We start from the raw sequence: 23,727 nt of genomic DNA on the forward strand, positions 1-23,727 counted from the left end.
TTTACCCCAATTGCCTTTAATCTTCTCAGTTTCCTACTCTTCCCTCTCTTTCACAAGAGGTGGATTAGATAACTATCACGTCATAAAGTTCCTTTCTTCTAACAAACCCAATTGGTATGCAAACTCATTACCAGTAGGGAATGTTTATCTCTAGGGCCCAGCAAAATTCTGGGAACCTGGGAGCTTAATGAGTAACTTTAATTGAAAGAGTCATCAAGTCCCCCAAAAGGATCACTTTTTAAAGATGCAAACTGCTCAGTGAATTTGTTCAACCCTTCTGAAAAGCAATTAGAATTAGCCTAAGAAAATGACCAAAGTGTGCATCCCCTACTTAGACCTAGCAATTTATTACTGGGCAATTTCCCACAAAGAAAACAATGGAAAGAAAGGCCTCATATTTGTAGAAGGCATTTTTGTAGCAGCAAAGGGGTGGCCACAAAGCAGAGGGGGGAATGTTCTAAAAAATTGTAGTCCACATACTGTAGAGTATTAATAGTTATTATACCATGAGAAATAAAACCACAAGAAACTAAAGAGAAGCATGAGAACGTGTATGAATTGATGGAGGAAGAAATAAAAAGGACCAGGAAAAGAAACAAAATACATTACCTAGCAACGTAAACAGCAACCCAAGAGTTATTTTTTTGGTCTAACATCTCAACCTCTCCATTGCAGTTGATGTTTTCAACCCCCGTGTTTATGGTTACTGTCTCTTCTCTGGAACTTTATTTCCTCATTTACTTCTCCTTTAAAGACTCATCATAGGCATCACACAAGTGCGTGTGTTTTGACAAACATCTTCATTTTCAAATCGCCAGTGGCTTATTAGACATTTCAGACTGGATATCTTTAAACTCAACAGATCTAAAATGGAATTGCCAGTGGGTGGAGGGGAGGGAGGGAAATAATGTGATTATTGTAACCAAGGAATAATGTTCTAAATTGACTAAATAAATTTATTCAAATGGGATAAAAGAATAAATAAAATTGAATTCCCGGCCATTCTCCCTAAACCCTCCCTTTCCCAAACTTCCCTGGCTCTGGGGGCCACCACTATTTTTTATCTTCCTCATGCCACACAAATCCCGCCATTTCTATCCTTCATAATGCCTCTTAGATCCAACCTCTTCTCTCCATTCGCAAAGCCACCGCCTCATGGCAGGCCTTCACCACCACTTCATAGATTACTGTAAGTTTCCTAATTGGTCTCACTATTTCCAGTCCATTATCAGTCCGGTCCATCCAACAGTTTGCTGCCGGGGACTTTCCTGAGGAGCAAATCTGACTAGGCTAATATTCTCCGTGATTAATTCCAGGCTTCTTTTCTCTAGGATCAAACAGAAATTCCTCTGTTTGGCTTTTAATGCCTTTTAGAACCCGACTCAGATCATTTCCAGATCATTAGACCTTCCCACTCCAAAGCTCTGCAACAACACAGCCAAACAATCCTTGGGTCCACTCTTTACTCAGTGGTGCTCCATCTTCCCATCTAGATGCCTTTACAAGGACTATCCCCCAAGGCCAGAATGCATTCTCTTCTTTATCTTTATGTAAAAGAATCCCTTTGTTTCTTTAAGATGTCACCATCTTCCCCTTGGAGCCTTCCCTCCCAAAGGGCCTAGGACCAGACTACTCAGTGCTTACATACATATGTATAAAATACAGGATTCACTTTTATTTCCACCTTATGTATATGTCTTTGTTGGTTTCCCCTATTGATATGAGAGCCCAGAGTGCAATGTTTCATTCTTTTTATGTGTATATTTAGCGCCTAGCAAAGTATCTGGAACACAGGAGTTTAATAAATACTTTGATTAACTGAAAGAGTCATCAAGTCAAAAAGCATTAAGTGCTTACTATGAGTAAGTCACTGTTAGCTGTGGGCAACACAAAGAAAGGCAAAAGAGTGGGGGGGGAGGGGCCCTCCCAGCTCATTCCAATGAGTAGACAACAATGAAAAAACTTAAAAAATAAATGGAATGTTATTTAATTATAATGATCAAGCTCAGCTCTAAAGAAGAAATGGGGAATTATGAGTGTGGAACATTAAATACACTTTTAGAGTTCTGTTGATGTTTTGGTAAACTTGGCTGAATTGACATTTTTGTCCCTTTTTTATTCTATGGAAGGAATGAGCTTTTGGGAAAGAGGGGGAGGGGATAAAATGATACTTTAGGAACAAAATACATTAAAAAAGAATATGCTCCTGGCTTTTCTTGGGATAATGGCTTCTTCCAAGTTTACAGTAGTAAAGATGTCAATGATTATGCAAGCAAAGAACATATTTTGACTGATAACAGGAAATATCTTTTAGTTTTATCATCTGAAAACCAGCATTAGTAACTTCAGCAAGATTTGTCACCCACCAGAACGTTGATCACAACTCCTGACACACTTGATTAAGATATGGAGAAGACAGGATGATAGATTTAGAATTTAAAAGGGATTTTAGAGATAATCTAGTTCAACGCACTCATTTTACAAATGAGGAAACCTCAAGACCTAGAGAGAGTAAGTGCTTCAACAAATCAGGCAAATCTTTGACTAAATCCAGCCCTCTTTTGTAGCATACTCTCCAAGAAGGTAGATGGAAGAAAGGAGATTTTTTGAAATGATAAAAATGTTCAAATCTTTAAAAGATAAGACCATATTAATTCTGATCTAAAATTTTCTAGCCACTCATCTTTATTTCACTCCCTATTGCCCTTAAATAAACTCAAGTAGAAGAAACAAATGTTCTCATTATAATACTATAATTGTCACTTATCTCATTTATATTCTCCTGCGGAATGTTTCATTTTTTATGTATTCCACCCATTTATCAATTCAAACTGTTTAATTCCACGGCTTAAATAAATACTTCATTTAAGCAATTAATTTTGAAAATTTAATTTTAAATGAGCAAGTGCATGATAACTTAATTCTGGAGAAAACATTTGAAAATATTAGAGTTTCTAAAATTCTTAATAAATTCATTTGCGAATCAAATTCAAATTGTAAAAGCACATTCTAATATAAATTTACTTAAAATTAAATTCATGAAATCCATAATACAAAATTCATAAAATGAGATAACAATATGATTATTGTAAAACTATTTTTCTAGTCAGATTTTTAGATTACATAACCAATATTAAAATTAAATAATGTTGCTTAAAAAGTAATAAACATTCTCATACTAAATATTTTTATATTCTACATTTTCAATTACATAGAAAAAGTATTAACAAAACTTGCTTTAACTTAAGTGGACATTATAATGTTCTTATATTAAATGTTTAATAACTTCCAAGGCAGATACAATTGACAAAAAGCTTTTTTACTTAACACGTACTGATAGTATAATATTCTAGTATTAAATATATTAAGCATTCTGAATATATAACATTCAAAAGACATACAAAATTGTTTCAAGAAGGAATTAAAGTGCCAAATAGTACTCGAATATCATCTTGTACCTTGTTTTTATTTAGATCCTTTTACTTTCAACACTATAACCTATAAGCTATTAGAATCTCAATAGTCTATTTCAGCAGAAATACCATTCAACAGTAGCCCGAGCAGTAGCTTCTATGTCCTATGGTTTTATATAGGGGAAAAAATAATTGGTATCAATGATATGGGGAAATCATCAGGTCAGCAGGAGGGGTAACAAAAAGGTCTTATTTTAATTTGTTGACCCTATGTTACCGTCCAGAAAAATGAAACAAAGTAAGAAAAATACATGATCTATACTGCAGGAATATAAAATTTCACTGCAAGATAGATAATCTCCTAAAAATCTAGTTCAATATAAGGTAATAATTATAGCTTTATAAATATAGTTGTGCTCCCAGTATTATTACATTTTGCATTAAAAAAAAAAACATTTATAGTATTAGCTACAGATTTCATTTGAGTTCTGATGGTGTTTCTCCAGACTCAGATACTGGTGTACCTGCATTGAAAGAAATGAAAAAGAGGTAAGTGCATTTTACAATAAATATCCACTTTCTTAAAGTAAGAATGAGTTATTCTATCACCATTATATTAATTACATGATTATAGATCATGCCTAACATCTATGCAAAATCAGAGCATTTTTCATAGCCTACAGCGAGGCTTTAATTCACTCAGTCTAAACCTAATTCTATGGGCAAGGGTGCACTTTTTGGAATGCAGCCCATCCCTCAGATGTGATACCACATGATAAACATTCATTAAGCCAACCACGTGTCAAGCATTGTGCTAAGCATGGAGGATACAAATAAGCAAAAGGCTGTTCCGGGCCTTTGAGAAAGGCCAAAATACAGAAAGAAGCTGAGGAGGGAGGTGAGGTGGGGGAGGGGTGCAGTGGAGGGGGGAGGAGGAGGGGACGGGAGGGGGAGGGGAGGGGAGGTTTTCTCCAGCCTACTAAACCAACAAGCTGCTGCTGCAGACCGGGACAGGGCCAGGCAAAGGCGCAAGTTCTAAAGCCCAAGGAAGGAGTTTTCCTGGAGGAGGAGTGAAACACAAAGTGAAATGGGAGCCTCGCTGAAGTTCAGACTACTATTCGGGGTCATTCAAAATCCAAAGTAGTAACCACACACCCGGGAAAGAATCGCTTAACACAAGTCCGAGTTAAGCCAGAACCGAACAAGCAGAAAAGAGGAGCCCAAGCAGGGCGCGATAGCGATAGCGATAGCGATAGCGGGTAACCAGCAGCTCCCGGGACGTGGAAGCCGGGAAGTGGCTGATAAGGCTGACGTGCCTCGGACAGCACCATGCGGCTCGGCAAAGGCAGCGGGCTCAGCAGGGCAGATGGCGCCGCCAGATACTCCAATGGATTCCACGAGCAAGCGATGCTGGCAGTAGGGACTGGGTCAAGGAAGGCCACGAATCCTGGCGGCGGGCCAGGAGGGACTCTGGGGGAGGGGGAGCAAAAAGGGCAGTCGGGGGTCGGGGGTAGGGCAAGAGCCTCACTACCTGTGAGCCAACCACGTGTCAGGCATTGTGCTAAGCAGAGAGGATACAAATAAGCTAAAGAAAGGCTGTTCTGGGCCTTTGAGAAAGGCCAAAATACAAAAAGAAGCCGCCCATTCCTGTGACTCGTTGGGGAGTTTGCCAGTCCCAGCTTTTGTGACCTGACTTCTAAAAGAGAATGGATCCACTAAAAAAGGGAATTCCTAATGTCGTTCTCTAACAGCTTCGGGCTTGTAGCTTCTACTGTGGTACTAAGTGGCTACATTATTGGCCCTGCAAGTAGACTATGATTCACATCAAAAAATCTTGCCCAAGAGGTAGCGAGGTCCTGGGTTCAAATCTTGCCTCAGATACTTCCCAGCTGGGTGACCCTGGACCAGTCACTTCACCCCCATTGCCTAGCTCTTACTGCTCTTATGCATGGAACCAATACCCAATATCGGAAGGCAAGGGCTTAAAAAAACCACAACGACCTCTACCAAAATACCTGATGTTTCTCTGGAAGCACCAGAAACTATAAATGAGGTCATAGAATGAATTAATGCTGGGAAATAGGCTCATGTTCTAATTAGTATCCACTTAGAAAAATATTCATTCTTCAGAATGAAGCAGAATTCTTACCAATGATTACTTTCAAAAGAATAAAAATATCACTAGTTGTCTCGGAGAGCCTATGCTCACTTGGCTCTTTCCTCATGCCAGTCACGGAGAGGGGCAGTGTTTTCCCACGTGACAAGATGGCACATTCTCTCCAGAGGGCTGAAGCTTCCTAAGAGTTAGCCCTGATCCTGCTTTGTCCAGTTTGCTTGTGATGGCTGACACACTTTTCTTCCAGAAAATGTATGTAGCTGCTCTTGGGTTTTACCAGGCTGGTGTTTCCGGTGAGAGGCTCTTCCTGTTCCAAACACCCTCTTCTCTCTTTGACTTGACTGAGTTCACACCGCTAGTGTCTGAGGCTAGATGTGAAGGCCAGTCTTTTTGACTCTAAGCCCAAAGCTCTACCTACCATGCCATTAGCTGCCTCCAAAGGTGGGAGACCAATCAAACATGGCTGCCCTCTCCTCTAAACCACCTCAACCTCCTGGAGCTTCCCTGGCTCAAGAAGCAATATGGGAGTGTTAGGAGTTTGGGGTAACAGTGTGAGGAGGGGGGAAGCAGCTCCTTCTAGGATCACTTGCTCCTCCTTTTGCCCTGGCCCCCAAGAAAGCCTCCAAATTCTAGCTGAATGGTGGTACTACTGGTCAACACCATTGTATTCTGTTTGGCTTATCCCCTCCGGATTCTGATTATATCCTTGACCATCTTCAGTCACGCAAAATATAGTCATTGGTCAAAGAAAGCCCTACTGTTGTGCACTACCAGCCAGTTTGATTTGATCAAATGAGATAATATTTTTGAATTACTTAGGACAGTGCCTACCACATAATCCACTCTATATTTAATTTTGCTGTGAAGTCTCAAGTAAAGGGCATAGCTAGTTCTGGATAGCTAATCTGGACTATTTTCCAAATTAAACAAAAGAAAATATAAAGTCACTTACATATGCCTTTAGCAATCCATATCTTGTTTTCCAATTTAAAAAGATGTACATGTTTGATAATTTTGATCTATAACCTCAGTAACAGTTGCATTTTAAAAAACGATACTCAAATTGCCTTCCATAACAAAATATGAAAGTTGCACCTGCAATATTAAACAAAGACTTCAGAGATGTCACATAACAAAAAATACTCTACCTTCAAGCCTCTCAGCACTTTCTGGAACCTCTGAATCTTGAGGCAACAGCGCAGTCGCAGGTGACTCAGGTACCTCCAAAACTTTAGATAATGGTGGAGATTTTTTCTCTGTGTCTGCACGATGTTGTAACCACTCATCCTTATAACCGTTGCTAATTAGTTTTGTGAAGTTTGTTGGTTCATTGGTTTTGTAACCAGGCCTTGAAAAATAAAAAGGAAAAAGATAAAGCTAAGTATAAATGTCAAATTAAAAAGTAAATATGGATAGAAATCTTTTTCCTTTGAATGTAAAATGGTACTAGCTTATGTTATAATGAAATTAGAAAGACATCAGAAAGCAACACCGACATATATCTACTGATTTTATGATTCCAGTGACAGTTTGGTATGACTTCATGAGGTCTACATCCAGGAATTTCACACTCTACCTAGCTAAACTTCTCTTACACCATTTGCCTACGTACTGGTCCCTTCTAGTATGGATCGTGAAACCTGCCATAGGAAGTCTAGCAACTAACTTGGACACAGAATTTCTTTCTCAAAGGACAGAGAGTGGATGAACAAGGGCTTAGATAATCAAGCATCCTTCCAGAAACATAAGGCTGTACTCAAGAGTAACACCTTCAATAATGTGCCATAAACTACTAGTTGCCACAAAATCAATGTAAGAAATTAGTAAAGTGTTAAGGAAGCACAAGACAGTGTTTAGGGGACTTCTGTGCTTCTTTTGGCCATGTGAAAATACATTGGAAAGGAATGGAAGTCTGCAATTTTCTGTTCTAGTCAGGTTGTTCTTTTCTCACTAAGACACCAGAAGAATATTGGAATTAAAAAGATAAAGTCTGAGATCATTAAAGGAGTTTTGCAATTTTCCCTAGGTAAGCCAGTCCTCTCTTTTCCTATTCTGAACTGTCCTAGTTCATGTAGTAGTCTTTTCAAGTCAATTTAGCACTCCTAAAAGGTAGGGACTGAGTCTCATCCTTCACTGTATCCCCTACAGTGCCAAGCATGATGCTAGACAAATAAGCAGCCCTAGCTGTTATTTGAATGTTAAGGAATGTTTGGAAACTGGCTCATCAGAAAGCAAACATGGTGCCAGCTCAGGTTCCAGGCAGAATAGCTAAGGAATTAATTTTTCTCCATGACCCTCAATTAGCCTAGTATGCTCATGAATATGCATGCTATTTTCATGAATTTAAATGACTAATTTTGAATTGATACCAAGCCTGAACTAAGTCATGTAAAAGATATGTAGGAATATGTTTGTCTCATCCCTTCACAGTCTTTTCAGTTTAACTGAAGAGATAAATGAACACACAACATAAGGAGAATTATAGGTAATAATCTTTGAATATAAATTAATCAATATCATATTGATTAATTTATATTCAAAGAATGGGACAAGGTAAAAATTAACAAAATACAGTAAATGTGACATTTTCATTTCTATGATAAAAGTTTTATGAAGAAAGAAGTTGTAGTTATTGGTTAAAAACATTTTCAAACATGTTTCATGAGATCCTTTTCCTCCATTACCATAAATAACTACAAATTGCTTTAGGTAAATAATTACCCCGTGATACATATATACATCAAGGAAATGGATTTCTTCCCAATCAAGTAGGCCGATATCTCTAAGGAAATATGCTGGATTATTTCCATCCAAAATTTGTGATTTCATCAATGGGTAGATGAAATCTAACAAATCTAATTGAAACATCTAAAATCTAAACTCTAAAAATATCTAAAAAATCTAAATCTAAAAAAAGATCATGGATGGTTAGATAAAAATCAATAGCCTTTTCTTAACTTCCATAATCTTAGAGAAATGCTGGAGGCACTGAGGTTAAATGACTTGCCTCTGATCACACAACCAGCATCTGTCAAAGATAAGACTTGAATTAAAGTCCTTCAGACTGCAAGCCTCCCCCTCTATTCTCTAAGCCCTACTACTTCCTAGCAAATGCACAGCATGTTAACTTAAAAAATTAAGCTGCAAAACATAACAGTGAAAAATGCCACCTTGGGTCCCAATAAACTTCTAGTTCCATACTCTTTCTCTAATGACCAAGCTATCAAGTATTATGGGAAAGGCAAGATTGTTCTCCATGTTATCAACCTAGAAAAGTTTTGGGGTATGTACGCACGTGCACAGACATATATATGTGTGTATGTTATATGGATATGTACAGACATAATATGTATATATTACTACATATATATAATGTATAAGCATGTGGGCATATATATACTATATGCATAGATAATTCATATGTATGTGCATATACTCAAAATGTCCTAATAAAGTCCATTTGGTAACTCAAATGGATCTGATTTAAGTGCATGTTCCCTTCAGGGGTCAGAACATAAAGCATTCTTAAAGTTACAGATAAATAAAAGGATGGCTCACAGGATCTACTTGCAGAGGCAAATAAAGGGTTTAGCATTGGAGATTTTATCATGCTTGGTAAGGCAACAAGACATCCTATTATGAGAAAATAATAATAATTATAGAACAGCACATTACTGAATTCCCTTCACCATAAAGTTTTTATAAGAATAATCTACACCTGCATGGAGGACAAACAAAGGGAGACCTCTGCAAGTTACAGTCTAGAGGAGACTGCTTTTATCATCGCCTAACTTACTATGAGGTACATAGAAGATCTTTATTTACTGGGCATTTGATTCCAACTTTAAGGTTTTCTTCCAACACGGCATCTCTTGTACTTTTAAGTAAAATCATTAGATTCCTTGAAAAAATGTAATGCTATGACTTTGATGACCTGATTATTAATGCCAAATGAAGCATTAAGCATGGTAAATACGCTTGCCAGAACTATCTAACACTGTTGTAGGTGCCCAGTGTAGCGTCTGAATGGAGTAACTCCTGATGACTACTGAGGTTCTGTGAGCATTATAGTGATCATATCAGGCCTGGGAACACTGTAGAGCCTCCAAGTATGATCTCCAGTCATCCAGAAGATGACTGCTGTGGACTGCTCTGTCCACACAGGGGAAAACAAGTGGATGGAGAGTTCCAGTGAGTCAGCTTCCATATGCAATGGTCCACTAATATGTGTATGTTGGGCAGACACTAAATGAACAATAACTGAGCCCAGAACTGAAGCAGAGAATGAGATCAGGCTGGATTCCCTCAGGAAAGCTGCACAGTGCTTTTAATGACACTAAGCTTCTCCATTAATATTAAGGGCTATCTTTTTAACATCAACATTCTTCTGCTGTTGCTGTATGGCTTCAAGTCATAAACTTGTTTATTCATTTCAGCTGTGTCTGACTCTTTGTGACCCCATCTTGGGTTTTCTTGGCAAAGATACTAGAGTATTTTGCCTTTTCCTTCTCCAGTTCATTTTACAGATGAGGAAACTGAGGCCAATAGGATTAAGTGACTTGTCCAGGGTCACACAGCTAGTTTCTGAAATGAGATTTCAACTCATGAAGAGGATTCTTCCTGGCTACAGGCCTACGCCTCTATCCACTGCATCACCTGGCTACCCTCAAGACATAACCTACAAATTAAAGTTGTGAATAACCAAAGAGTAATGGAGAGGTAAGAAGTGAATAATAAGAGATGCCCAGAAGAAACTGAGTCCATAAGATCTCTGGAGAAATGTCTGATGAGAAAAGTAGATAGGTATGGTACTTCCCATACAAACAGATGCTATATTTGGATTAAGGACAAAATTCCTGAAAATGAATTTTCAAGGTAAAGTCAAAATGGATCCGTGACTTAGAAATAAAGGGTGATATCATAAACAAATGAGGGAACACAAAATAGTGTACTGGTCAGACCTAGTTGGATAAGGGAAGATGATCACAAATACGTGGAAAGTGATGCAAAGTAAACATTGTACACAGTAACAACAACACTGTATGATGATCAACTGTGAATGACTTAACTGTTATCAACAAGGCCAGGATCCCTTAGGGCAAGTCCTGATGGAGTCTGAATGCAGATCGAAGTGTGCCCTTCTTCACTTTATTTCCTCCATGAATTTTTCTCTAGCGTAAGCAATTTGTGCCTTGTTTCACACGATGAATATAGAAATGTGTACTATATGAATACCATATGAGCAACATATATTGTATCTCTCCTCTTGGGGAGGTGGAAAGGATTAGGAGGGACAGAGAGAATATAGATTGCAAAATGCCAGAAAATGAATATTAAAAATATTGACATATGATCTGAAAAGAAAAAAGAAAGAAAAAGCTAGGTTCTGAAGAGAATAGAATTATAGATATGAGTAGGACCCATTCAGCAAGCATTTAAGTTCTTACTTTCTGCCTGGACTGGGTGAGAAGAATGACAATAGGACACAAAAAAAGCAAGAAAGCAAAAATGTCCAAATTCTTTATAAAGCCCAAGTCAAGAGATATGCTAAGGATGGTGGTGTTGAGAAATAATTATAATAGCTCTGTTTCTTACATACAAATGTTTAAAGATAGAATCAAGACTTGAAATAAAGTTTATTTTTAAAAAATGAACATTTATAATTACTTACATAGGAGGAAATGAAAGCCTATTCCTTGCATTGTTATCTTTAGAACTAGAAGTAGTTCCTGCTCTGCTTGCATATTTTGAGTTAATGGCTGGCAGTTTTACCTGTGTCAAGAAAAACACATATAACATTAATTTAGTGAAGTCATTTGGAGACCACATAATAAGAAAAAAATCAGAAAATTATAGTAAAAAGACTGAAATATGTCTTGTTTGCAGTATAGTACCCATAACTACTGATAAGCAAATAACATTCTATTTCAGGAAGGATGGTCTTTTACAATAAAGTCTCTTTAAAGAAAATCTCAAAGTATAAACTCAAAAGGACAAAGTCTGAATTAAAAGATACTAAGGTAGTATATTTTTAGCTCATTTCATTTTAACCTGCAGAAAGTACAACACACATGCAAACTGAATCATAAAATTCTTCACTTTATTTTGTCCATGAATTTTCCTTCAAATGAACTTATAAATAGTTGCGAAAAGGCAATGATTTACAGTTTGCCTCTCTAGTGCTCTTATTAATTCAGTGGATCAAAAAGACTCGTTTTCCAAAGGTTGTTTTGTCTATGTATATTAGGAACCAAAAAGTTCTTTAGTCCCAAGTGTCATTTTTGGGTCAAATAATGTCCATGGATAGAAGGTATTAAAGAATTAGAAGGAAATGAAAAACAGAGATTAAAAATATAATTAGAACTTTTCCATGAGAGTAAAAAATATTTACAATACTAAGTTGTAGGGTACACCAGTAATTAGTTGTCCAGCTAGCTTAATTAGTTGGCAGAAGATAAGATTTGTCATTATCCAAGTAATAATTAGCAACATCAACATTACAGGTCATATACCCCAACCTATATTTAATTAGAATAGCTCAGGGTCCTTTTTGAGAGAGTTACCTTTATTATTAACAAAAAACTTGTATTTTAGATATTAAAACACAGAATCCATTTATAAGAATCTATCATAGTAATCAGCTTGGTCTAAATAAGGTATATATCTGATCTCTATATATTTTTAGACTGTAGAATTTTACAACATAGTTCCTAGAAGGATTGATGTAAGTATTTATTTTTTACATCAAAATTGTTTTTAAACTATCAAAAAGTTTTAGTATGTAATTTCCAGGGTGAATGAGTGAATGAAAAAGCATTCTTAAGAATTAACTATGTACAAAGTGCTTTGTTTTACAAAGTAAAAGAATACTTTTATCAGTCCATCTAAGAACTACATTGTACTATATATTGAATATTAAAATTTAGCATGTGCATTTTCCTCAAAATGTTGCTTTTTGTGAGAGGGAGGTGAGAATGATTAATGAAAAAGAAAGGATAAGTCTTTACTGACAATTTTTTTTTCTGCTAATTGATCTTGTTGGCTACTCCAGCTTTAGCACTGACCTCTTCAGGACTGGAAACATCTCATCCCGAAGTCTGGTCCTGCTTTTTTTGCCCAAAGAGTTTTTTTAATCTAAATTGCTTTTAACTGAATGCCCAAAGGATTCAAATTTGCTATCATCAGTCCTTAAACTGCAGATTGCCCTCACAGAGTAGGATGATTTCATGAAGGATGGTGTAGTTCTAGACAGAGAGGGAAAAGGAAAGAGGAATTCCAGATTGCGGAGGAGAATTTATGTGTATTCCATAGGTCCAGAGGAGCTATTGCTAAAGAAAGGAGGTAGTAGTCAGGAACTACCTGTATCTTTTTTCTTCTATAAACCATTCATTTTCTTTCTATGTCCCTATCCTATTTCCATATTCCACATTTTATTATAAAACCAATCGATCATTGGTTTTATCACATTTGGTCAAATTGTCAAATCATATAATTTTCAATAATATGTTCTCCAAATTAAGAGCCAATGTTGGAATGGTTGTGGATCAAAATAGGCAACCTAATGTATTGTTATAGAGAGGAATTAGTGCAATCATTCTGGAAAGCAATTTAAAATTATGAAAAGAGAATTAATAAAATGTCCATACCCCAAGGCAGAACATCAATAAGGGTTAAGCAACCAAGTTTAAGTGCTTTGCCCAAGGTCACACAGCTAGAAAGTATCTGAGGCCATATTTGAACCTAGACCAGGTCTCTTGGCCTCGCTTTCTATACACTGAGCCACCTAGCTGCCCTCTACATTTTTTTAAATTAAAGGAATGGCATTCTGGGTGAGAGTCAATGGAAAATGTAGGTAACATAAAAACAAAGTATCAACAAAATTTATTTTTTAAAATGTATTAAAACACTGTCTCCAAATTTCCCTCTGTAAACCTTAAAATTTCTTAGACTTATAAATGTTGGAAATTTCACCATTGGGAAATTTCATACTTGAAAAATTTCCTACTGATAGTCTATTGGAATGTGAACCCCCCCTTGGCATGGGAGGGTCCTTCTCCCTACTTAAGATTACTTTAGGACAGAACCCTTTTGCTGAACAATGGAAAGGGCTTTGACTTATGCTTAAGCATAGAACAGGAAGTTCTTTGAGTCATGCTTGATTTTAGAATTGATACAATAGAGATACTTGGAATGACAGAACCAGGTCTTGGAACTTCCAATCTCCACCCTGCTCAGGGTAACAGGATTTAGGAAGGGCTGCAGCAAAGGATCAAGATTTAATTATTTGAGAATATGACCTTCAACAGACATGTGCAAAGCCACAGACCTCTGGGCGGTCCTGGGTTAAGCTAGAGCCACCATTGGCACAAGGAAGACATGGACAGTGATTGGGAGATGTGAGAACTGAGGGGAGGGAACTTGGATGGTTTCCTTAAAGATAGCGGGGTCTGAGGATGGAGGGGGTTGGAGAGGTTTTGCTCTGAGAGGTTGTGCTCTGAGAAACTTGCTCTGAAGGAAGCTGGAGGTGGAGGCCCCTGAGACTGTTTCTCCATTTTGGTCACGTGAGTAATAGGGACTGATCTCTTTTCTTTGCCTCAGCTATCTAAGGGCTTGGGCCTTTTGGCCTAGCCTAAACAGAGGGGGTATTTAAGCCCTATTCCCTTCTCTCTCTCTCTCTCTCTCTCTCTAATACCTTTCTTCTTCCTGTTTGTAATTAAACTCCATAAAAGGTTGACTGCTGACTTGAGTTTTCATTAAGGAATTACATAGCTGAATTTCTTGGCGACCTTAAATTAATATATATCAGTCTTTTAAAGTGATTTCCTTGTCACACCTCTTTATCCTTTCAACCATGGACATAACCTAGACACTAGACAAATCAACTAAATCACTACAACCACCCATTTTCTGGCCTTCTGACTTCTCCTAGTACAATATATCTTTAGTTAGTTCTCAAAATTACTTCATGTTTTAAAAGAATTCATCATTTTTATATGCCAACTACCTCCTTCCTCTCAAAACTTTTTCAGTTTGTTTTTTTTTAAACCCTTACCTTCCATCTTGGAATCAATACTATGTATTGGTTCCAAGGCAGAAGAGTGGTAAGGGCTAGGCAATGAGGGTCAAGTGACTTGTCCAGGGTCATACAACTGGGAAGGCCAAATTTGAACCCAGGACCTCCTGTCTCTAGGCCTGGCTCTCAAGCTACCCAGATGCCCCCAGTTTTTCAGTTTTTTAAAGAGAAACAAGATCCCTACTCCTGCTAGAAGGTTTCTATTTGATTCATCTTATTACAGAATTTCCTCTTTCCCTTGCCTAATCCTCTTTTTCCTTTTGGGCACATCTCAAAACTTTACTAATCCTACCCATGTCACAAAGGCTTCTTCCATGATTTTCTTTCTGACTCAAAAAGTCCTCTATAGCTGGATTATCAAATTCTTACCCTTCAACTACTTGAGAAATTCTTCAAATAACAGCTTCATTCATGAAGCTTTCATTAATTGGAAAGGAAATGGAGACTTCCCACATTTCTAAGCACCTAATTTCTTTATCACTGACTTTTCTACTAAGGATACTCATCCCACACGCAATTTACTATTCTCTATACATTTATTAAATGTTCATTAATTGTAGTATCTTTAATGAATGTCTTTGTTCCTATTTCCTATTTAGAATTCTTACCTACTCTATATAAGGCAGGACTGATATCTTTTTTCATTTACTTTCTTTTAGTACCTAGACCAAAATATAGTATAGGAAAATACCATAAATATATTTGATGTTGTTGCTAATAATTATAATTACATCTTTACAATTTCTCTAATGATGATATCATAATAATTACGTATTCAAGCTCACTCTAATGGAATTGTTCAGTTCTTTGGTAATTAAGTATGCTGTGAAGACATGAACAAGAGTTAGGAGATTTAGGTTATAATTCCAAATACTGACTCAGTGAATGATTATTTCCTGTTGATAAGGGGATTTTCTTAATGTCTCCCTCTGTTTCCTTAAGAGGCAAGAGAGCAGGGTTTCTAAGTAGAGCAGAACTAACAGGAGTCAGTGAGCCAAAGCTGAAGAGCTGAAGATTCTGTTCCTGGGGAGCCCAGGAAGGAGCACTGAGAGGGACTTTTTGCCTCTGGATCTCCAGAGAGCAGGAGATCTATCTCTAAGGCAAGGACAACTGGCAGTTGGCTACTGACACGTGGGTGATAGAAAACTGACTGATAGATTGATGTCTAATTATTTAGGGAGTTAGGTAATTAGTGAATCATTGATAGATAGAGTAGGTTAGAGTAGGCCTGGTGTTTTTCAGGCAAGAAGAAACTGTCCTCAGAAGAGAGGTAGGTTATTAGAAATTTTAGATAGTATTAGGAATTTAGGTATAGTTATAGGGTATAAGGACAATAATCTCTCCTCTTTTTCTGTTTTCTATCTGTATATCTCAAATTAAACTAAGTGTTTTTATTCAGCTGCTCTCCTCACTTTTGTCGAACTCCTACTTTTAACCCTTACACTATGGAAGCTCAGCCTTTGGAGTAAGAAGTCCCAGTGACAGAATGTATCCCGTAAATTCTGCCAGTTAGAAATGATGTTATGTCTTTTCAGTTGTGTCTAACTCTTTGGGACCCCATTTGGGGTTTTCTTGACAGAGATACTAGAGCAGTTGCTATTTCCTTCTTCAGCTCATTTTATCGATGAGGAAACTGAGGCAAACAGGGTGAAGTGATTTGTCTAGGGTCACAGTGCCAGAAGTGTTAGAGGCTGGATTTGAACTCAGGTCTTCCTGAAGTCAGGTCCAGCCCCCCATCCACTGTGCCACCTAACTGGCCAGTTAGAAATGGACTTGGATTAATGGTTCTCCTGCAAAATATTCAAGAGTAAAGCCTTAGTTACAGTTTAGCTTAAATGAAATGAAATGAATCAAGAGGCTGGTGAAAGGCAAAGTTTTTGAGCTAAGGCAATGGCATGTCTTTTTGCTAAGGAAACCCTTCCTGCTGCCTCTTTCTCCTGTTAGCAACAGGATTCATACATTTAGGAGTTAACCTTTGTGGGTGATGAAGATCTGTTAAATTAAGAGTCGGAGGAGAAAAAAATTGATCTTTTTCCTTTCACAGCTTCTTTGTGTTTAATAGATAAAAACTTTATATCACTTTGATCTCCCCTAGATCAAGTTTTGGTTAGCTGAAAGTATAATAAAAATATATATGCATTTTGGGTGAAGCAAAATAAATTACTTCCCTCAAGAGGAAGCTTTAAAAGGCACATAATTGTGAATCTGAAATTTGTCAAGATACTTAAAACTATACTAAAATATGCAATCAGCATTTCAGTAGAAAGTGAAATTCTTGCAAGTATGGATGGACTGACTTCTTCATAGGCTCTACATTGCCAGCACTGAGCACAGTTGGTGGCACATGGTAGATACTTCTACATGTTTGTGGAATAAATAATATTAAAAAGAACTAAATAATACTTAAGTTACATTTGAGGCTCCTAATGCAGTTTCTATGACATGTAGAAACAATGCAATCCTCATGCAAGATGGAGTCACCTTTTTTTTCTCCTTTTCCTGTTCCTCAGCTTCCCTCTGCCAAACTGTTTTCATATCAAAATCAAAAGGTCCCCTTTTGGATTCATAGCTACCATTAGCCTGTTCAGGATTAAATTCTTCATATATCATATACTCTGGCATGGAAGATACATGGATTCTGTAGGGGGGAAAAAGGAATTAACAATTTTAAATAAAGGTTTAAAATGATTGTTGTTTTTTTTTCTCTTTGAATGCCTTCCCCCCACCTTGCCCTTTTCTCCTTTCCTGCCTCCAGCACTTGCAGTCCACTTTTCTCATCTTGCCCAAATGTATGCTTAATCTTCAACTATGTTTTGGATCTACCTGCCAGCGGATAAAACAAATGTGACACTTGAAGGAAAACTGTTATTTGAAAATAAGAAATGGCTTGGGCAAGAGGGTTTTGGTGCATGGACAGAATGTCCAGGACTACTGAAAAGAAAATGTTGGGTAAATAAAGGAACTATATCACGTTTGAGAGTATCTTGGATTTCTATAGTACTGTTTTCACTAAGACACCCAGATATTTTTTGCATAGGCTATCATTTATTCCAAGAAAGATCAGCTATGTAGATAAAAGTATGGCTCTATAGAGAATATGGAGCACTGAATTAACTCTTCAGTGGCAGTGCTAGAACATATGAAAGTTCTGGCACTTCAGGGCTGAACTTGCTCAGCAAAGTTACATCTCAGCAATAACTTCTTCCTTCTAAGAGATTCCACTAGCCTATTTAACATAACAGTAATGGTGCAGTAATGGTGAATTACATTCATTTTGCCTTTCAATTAAAATTTCATTAAAGAAACCTTCCCCCTATCCCACTTAGATGGGTAAGCAAAAATGTAGATGATTTCAAGGACACTTACTCTTTCTGATCTGCAGTTGGTGGTTTACTGTGATGAGTATACCATTCAGGCATAGAATATGCAACAGGAGATCCTTTTCTTGAACCAGCAGCATAATGTTTCAATAAATCTTAAGTTAAAGATTAAGACATGATTTAAGTTTCCTCATTGCCAAGGGTTTAAACTATTATAAACATACCTGGTTACCAGGTATGGTGACAACAATTAACAACTGAAAACTATTAAACTAAAATTGATGATTTCTTTTTATTTTTTGACTGCTGTGTATATCATTAAAATATTCTGTGGATACTAGGGACATCTGCTAATTTATAGATGATACAAGAACTGATAGTCAAAGGTTGAATTTTAGAGATAAAATTCATTGTTTTTCCAAATCTACCCATAGCATTTTAATAATTGTTAGCAAACGAGGCCATTATTAATTTTCTAATATAAACATAGTAATCAACCAATATAAACAAATTCAAAATTATATTGAGCTATTATGATGTTTTTCTTTTGCTATTTCTATTTCTTCTCTTCATATTTACACTTAGAACTAATTATTCTAAAATCTTAACTGGATAGTTACGTTTTAAGTAAGGGTAAATACAACTGAATTGGTTAAAACTGGTTAGCTTCCAAAAATGATCTACTTATTTTATCTAAACAAAGGACTAGCCCTGCACTGAGTAAACTCCAGTAGCTCTTTATTACCTCCTGGATCAAACCAGATTACAGATAGAGAGTTGGGAGTGACTCGAGAGTCCAACCCCCTCCTTGGGCATGCCTCGGTCACACAGCTAAGGTCGAGTCAGGGCAGAATCTGAAATGTCTCAGGCTGGAATTGAAAGGACTTTATAACCTGGTTCCAATGTATCTTTCCAGCATGCCTGTACATTTCCTGCCCCATTGCCCGCAAAGTATTCTGTGATTCAGACAGGCCTCTCTGCTGTTCCACTGCAGAAATGCTCCAATTCTTGCCTTAATGTCCTTTGATATGATCCAATATGCTTGGAATGCTTGCCCTTGTTTTTCACCTCGCCTCTGAGAATTCCTCAGTTCTTTTACTCCTCACTATCTCTAGAAAGCTTTTCCTGAGCCTTCCGGTGGTTGTACATGCTGGCTCCGTCAATATAGCAGAAGTTCTTTGAGAAGAGTTTCATTTTCGCCTTTCCATGCTAGGCAAGTGGCCTCATAGTGGGCACACAACATGTGCGTAAGTACTCGTTGACTGCCTGACAAGCCCTGAAGATGGTTACTTTAGAAACAGACCCAGCATTTGGGAATGGTATTTAAGTTTCCATGAATCAAAGCACATTTCCTAACTATAAAAATAAATGATATCTACTCTTCTGGATTAAATAAAGTAACCAAAGATATACTTTTAGGAAGGCCAATAGAAAACTTAAAACTTTCTCTGTAAGGGGAAGAGTGAATTAAAAGTGAGTACAGGCTATCTTTCATTTTTAGTGAAGAGACAACACAAAGTACTGCATTTTAATGAATGATGAAGCAACTTCAAGACAACCACTAGCATTTATACAGTGCTTTAAGGCTATCCCATTTGATACTTTATAACAACCATGCTAGGTGAGTGCTATTGTTAGCCCCATTTTATAGCTGAGGAAATTGAGGCAGATCAATGTTAAGTGACTTGGCCGGTCATACAGCCACACCGATAAAATGTCTGTCTGAGTTAGAATTTGAACTTAGGGTTTCCAAACCAAAAGTCCAATACCATATCTACTATGCTGCCCAACTGCCAATTCCAAGAAATGTTAAAAATGCTTACGTCTTTTAATCATATTACATTCAGAACAATTCTGATTATTCTAAGTTTGAAAAAAGTTAAATAAAAAGCTGAGAAGATCTGAGAAAACCTGGTGAAAACCTTTAAACAAGAAACTGAAAATAGTCGATAGTAATTATTTTTATTTCAAAGAAATTGGCAAATGTTAAACTATTTAAAATTGGTGAGAAAGCAAATGTTCAAACTACTTTACATGTCACTTCCAAATGATGCTGAATGATCCCTCTCAGCTTTGTAAGGGACCTCAGAGATCATTTCCAGTGTCTCTACTACTTCTAGAATACAAAATTATTTAATTCCTTTAAAAATTTTAATTTTAAGTTTATAATATATAATTATCAGTATGTTAGTAGAAGATTTATAAAACAAACATATAAAGGGATCTGTTCTAAATTGTTTACTGATGAGGCACTTGATTAAAAAAGTTTGGAAACTACTGCTTTAGGGCAATAAAATGATTAAAGATAAAAAAATTGATCTATACTACTTTCTGGAGGATAGCTAATAAATGAAGAAAAAACAACTATATTTACCTAGTTTTAAGTATATTGTATTTGGAAATTAATTTTCCTTGAAAACTTATTGCAAAATAATCCTTCAAGGAAAATGCAAATAAATAAAATAATGCTATCCAAAATAGATTTTAGAAGCTTTTCCTCTATCCATTTAGTCAGATATATCTAGTTATAAACAGTTTATAACTTTACTAAACCACACACACTTAGTTTCATATATTATGCAATATTAATCCCTGAAATAGTTCCCAGTAGCTGAAATCTTGCCTAATTACTAACACATATAGTCCAAAAATACATGAGGAAAATTATATGAAAGTAAAACATGATTGGGTTCAAATCCCAGCTCTGATAGTTATTATCAAGATGACTTAGGAAGGTCATTTAAACCTTTTGGGCCTCAGTTTATTCATCTGTATAACTATATCCGTGTAACTCAAAATTTTAAATTTATGATCCTATTAAAACTATTCATGTACTGGAGAGGCTAATGATTGTGGTATGGATGAAATTTATACAAGTCCAGAAAGATTATGGCAGTTCAAGCAGATCACTCCTCTGAAGCTCGCCAAGTAAAATAAAAGTAGAAATTATTGCAAACTTTACTATGATGGCTAAGTAATTAGATGAAAGAAAAAAGAAACAAGTTTTAAAGAGTTTAAGATTTTTTCCATTCAAATTGTTTGTTTCAAGTAATGAGGTAAATTTTATGATAGAAGTTTATTAATTTTGTTTCTATGAAGAAATAAAATTAATCTGAACCAACTATATACAATTTTATGCCAACAAAGCTAATAATCTATAAAAAGGCTACAAAAATATAAAATTTTCAAATTATTAATGCATAAGATAGAGATCTTTAAGTTCAGGAAATAAATCAAGCTTGGTAAAACTAGAAGAACTAGAATGAAGGAAAAAATGGTCCAGATTGATTTATATTTGAATACTAATAAACTTTTAAATAATAATAATTAGTACTTAAACTAATATAAGTACTAAAATAGTCTAAGAAATTACAAAGATGAATTCTTTACCAAACTCTTTTTGAGAGTCAAATACAGTCTTAATACTTAATACTTAAATACTTAAATTAAGAAAAAGGAATGAAAGAGAAATAACCTTAAATGTTAAAAAAGAAAAATGTACAGAAGATGGAAGTTAGGTCAGGGAACCGAGGATGAGAATGTGACAGCTGTAAAAATTGTATTAGTAATGCAAATACATAACTATTCCAAGAGAAAAGGGATCATCCGAGAAGGAACAGGACCTTTGCGCAGGGAGATGGGACAAGAGCAGAGCAGATAAGCCTTATTTTAGTTTTCTTTTCTCTAAGACAGAAAATGACCCTTCCCCTGGAGGCAACAAGGTAAAAATGCCTCACAAAGAAATTAGCACCAAGACAAAAAAGGAGATAGTAAGAGAACCTCAACCTGCCTTTGATTAAGTCCAGTTGTTTGGACCAGGCGAACTACATGTTAGATTTGAAAGAGCTGGTATGCTGAGCATGGCTGAAGAAGATTCCTGAGGAAATTTCTGAAACAGATCATTAAAACAATGATTGGTGAACATCTAGAAAAGGAGATGGTGAATATAAAGAGACTCAGTATGGCTTCAAGAAGAGTTCGTGCTCTGGGTGAGTCCCAGAACCCCCATCGCCTGGCCCTGGCTGCTCTTCTGCCTTCGAATCAACACCAACACATGGTATTGATTCTAAGACAGAAAGTAAGGGTTTAATTTTAAAAGATGCTGGGAGGAGGGGCAGCTGGGTGGTTCAGTGGACAGAAGCCAGGAGATGGGAGGTTTGGAGTTCAAATCTGCCTCAGACACCTCCTACTCCTCCTAGCTGTGTGACTCTGGGCAAGTCACTTAACCCCCATTGCCTAGCCCTCACCACTTTTCTGCCTTGGAACTAATACAGGATATCAATTCTAAGACAGAAGATAAGGGCTTTATTTATTTATTTTTTTAAAGAAGAGAGATCATGCCAGGCTTACCTCACTGCCTTTTTTGGACAGAATTATTTAGCCAATAGATGAGAACACTACCAAAGTAGTTTACCTAGATATTAGCTAAGCTTCTAAATACAGTATCTCACAGTATTCCTGTGGAGAAAGTGGAGAGGAAGAGAGAGCTTAGACAAGACGATCAGATGGACTCATCATCAACACGTCGGGGGGGGTTCTCTGGGGAAACACCCCCGGCCTGGAGAGGACGCTCACCAAATAGACTCTCTACCAAGCTGAAGGGAGATTTTGTAAAGTCCTACATTTGGGTTCAGAAACACCAACTCGATAAGCATAAGATGAGGAGGCTGGGTCAGACAGCAGTTGTTCTCAAAAAGATCTGTGGGGGTCCAAGTGGACCACAAGCTCCTACGAGTCCTTTCTGTGAAGTGCAGACACAAAAGCTTCTGGTAAAGGAAGGCCAATTTGCTCATTTTATACTCTACGCTGCACCCCACCTAAGCCACGACCCACACATGTTCCACTTCCACATGCATCAGGTCACCTCTGTTGTCACTCCATCTCTCCCTCTGCCTAGACCTCCCAAGCCCTGACCTCTGGGCTCTGCCCAGGCCACTGGCCTCTGGGTGCCCCAGTCTAGCCCTATGCCGACCTCCTTATCCTTCTCACTGATCTTGCTCCTGCCAAGCCTCCGCCTGGGATCACGGCCACCCCCGCAGCTTCATTCCAACATGTGCTGCAGAACAAAGCTGGGGAGAAAAATCACTCCAGTGTGCCACCCGCCTGGGCACTACAAACTTCTCTTGCATCTTCTCCACCGGGCCCTGGTCGCTCCAACACACCCCCTTCATGCACCCTCATACTTCCCTGAGGCGGCTCTTACTAACTGGACTCTCTTCTCCAGCCTCCCCTGGCTCTGCCCAGAGGGTTTCAGGTGAGAGTTTTTCCTCCTATTTCACTGAAAAAATTGGAGAATACGGGCTGCCTCTTCCTCCCTCCTTCTCTTTGCCAAGTCAAAGGCCTCTCTCTGCACAGCCTGCCATGATCCTACCCGTCCCCCCATCTCTCCAGGCCTCCCTTACTCAGCACACCCCAGGATGCTTCTCCCCTCTACTCCCCTGGGTCCAAGGTCCCCACCCATCTCCAGCCTCACACCTCCAGGCACCCATGGGGTATCCTGAATGGGATTCAATGAAGTTAAACATGTCAAACACTGAACTTGATCCTTTCCCCTAAAGCTCTGCCTCTCTCTTCACCCTCCCTAGGGCCCTTTAGGGATGTCCCCTTTGCCTGCCCCCTTCCCCGGGGCCCCCATCCAACGGCTCTCTGGGGAGGCCCTGGACCCTGAGGCAGGTCCTCTACACCTCACCCAGGCTGGCCCTCCCTGCCACAGTCTAGCCTCCATTCAGAGGTGCCCAAGGAAGAGCCCAGGCCACATCCCTCTCCCCAGGACTTCCAGGATCAAACCTAAAGTTCGCCATCATT

The 23,727-nt window shown here is 37.6% G+C and overlaps 1 protein-coding gene across 4 annotated transcripts in view; it reads right to left on the reverse strand.

Annotated features, from left to right (window-relative positions):
* Positions 1–2,864: 2,864 nt before the first annotated feature.
* Positions 2,865–23,727, reverse strand: part of C7H7orf57 (chromosome 7 C7orf57 homolog) — a 144,626-nt gene continuing 123,763 nt past the window's right edge. For all 4 annotated transcript variants that reach the window (XM_016424565.2, XM_056804857.1, XM_007500430.3 and 1 more), the window contains 5 exons: positions 17,969–18,077; positions 17,084–17,240; positions 11,201–11,301; positions 6,678–6,877; positions 2,865–3,937 (listed from right to left, as the gene is read on the reverse strand). In XM_016424565.2, the coding sequence (XP_016280051.1) occupies positions 3,891–3,937; positions 6,678–6,877; positions 11,201–11,301; positions 17,084–17,240; positions 17,969–18,077 (614 nt within the window). In that variant the 3' untranslated portion in view covers positions 2,865–3,890. The remainder of the gene's footprint in view (positions 3,938–6,677; positions 6,878–11,200; positions 11,302–17,083; positions 17,241–17,968; positions 18,078–23,727) is intronic.

The sequence above is a fragment of the Monodelphis domestica genome, chromosome 7 (genome assembly GCF_027887165.1).
Source record: "Monodelphis domestica isolate mMonDom1 chromosome 7, mMonDom1.pri, whole genome shotgun sequence".
Lineage (NCBI taxonomy): Eukaryota > Metazoa > Chordata > Mammalia > Didelphimorphia > Didelphidae > Monodelphis > Monodelphis domestica.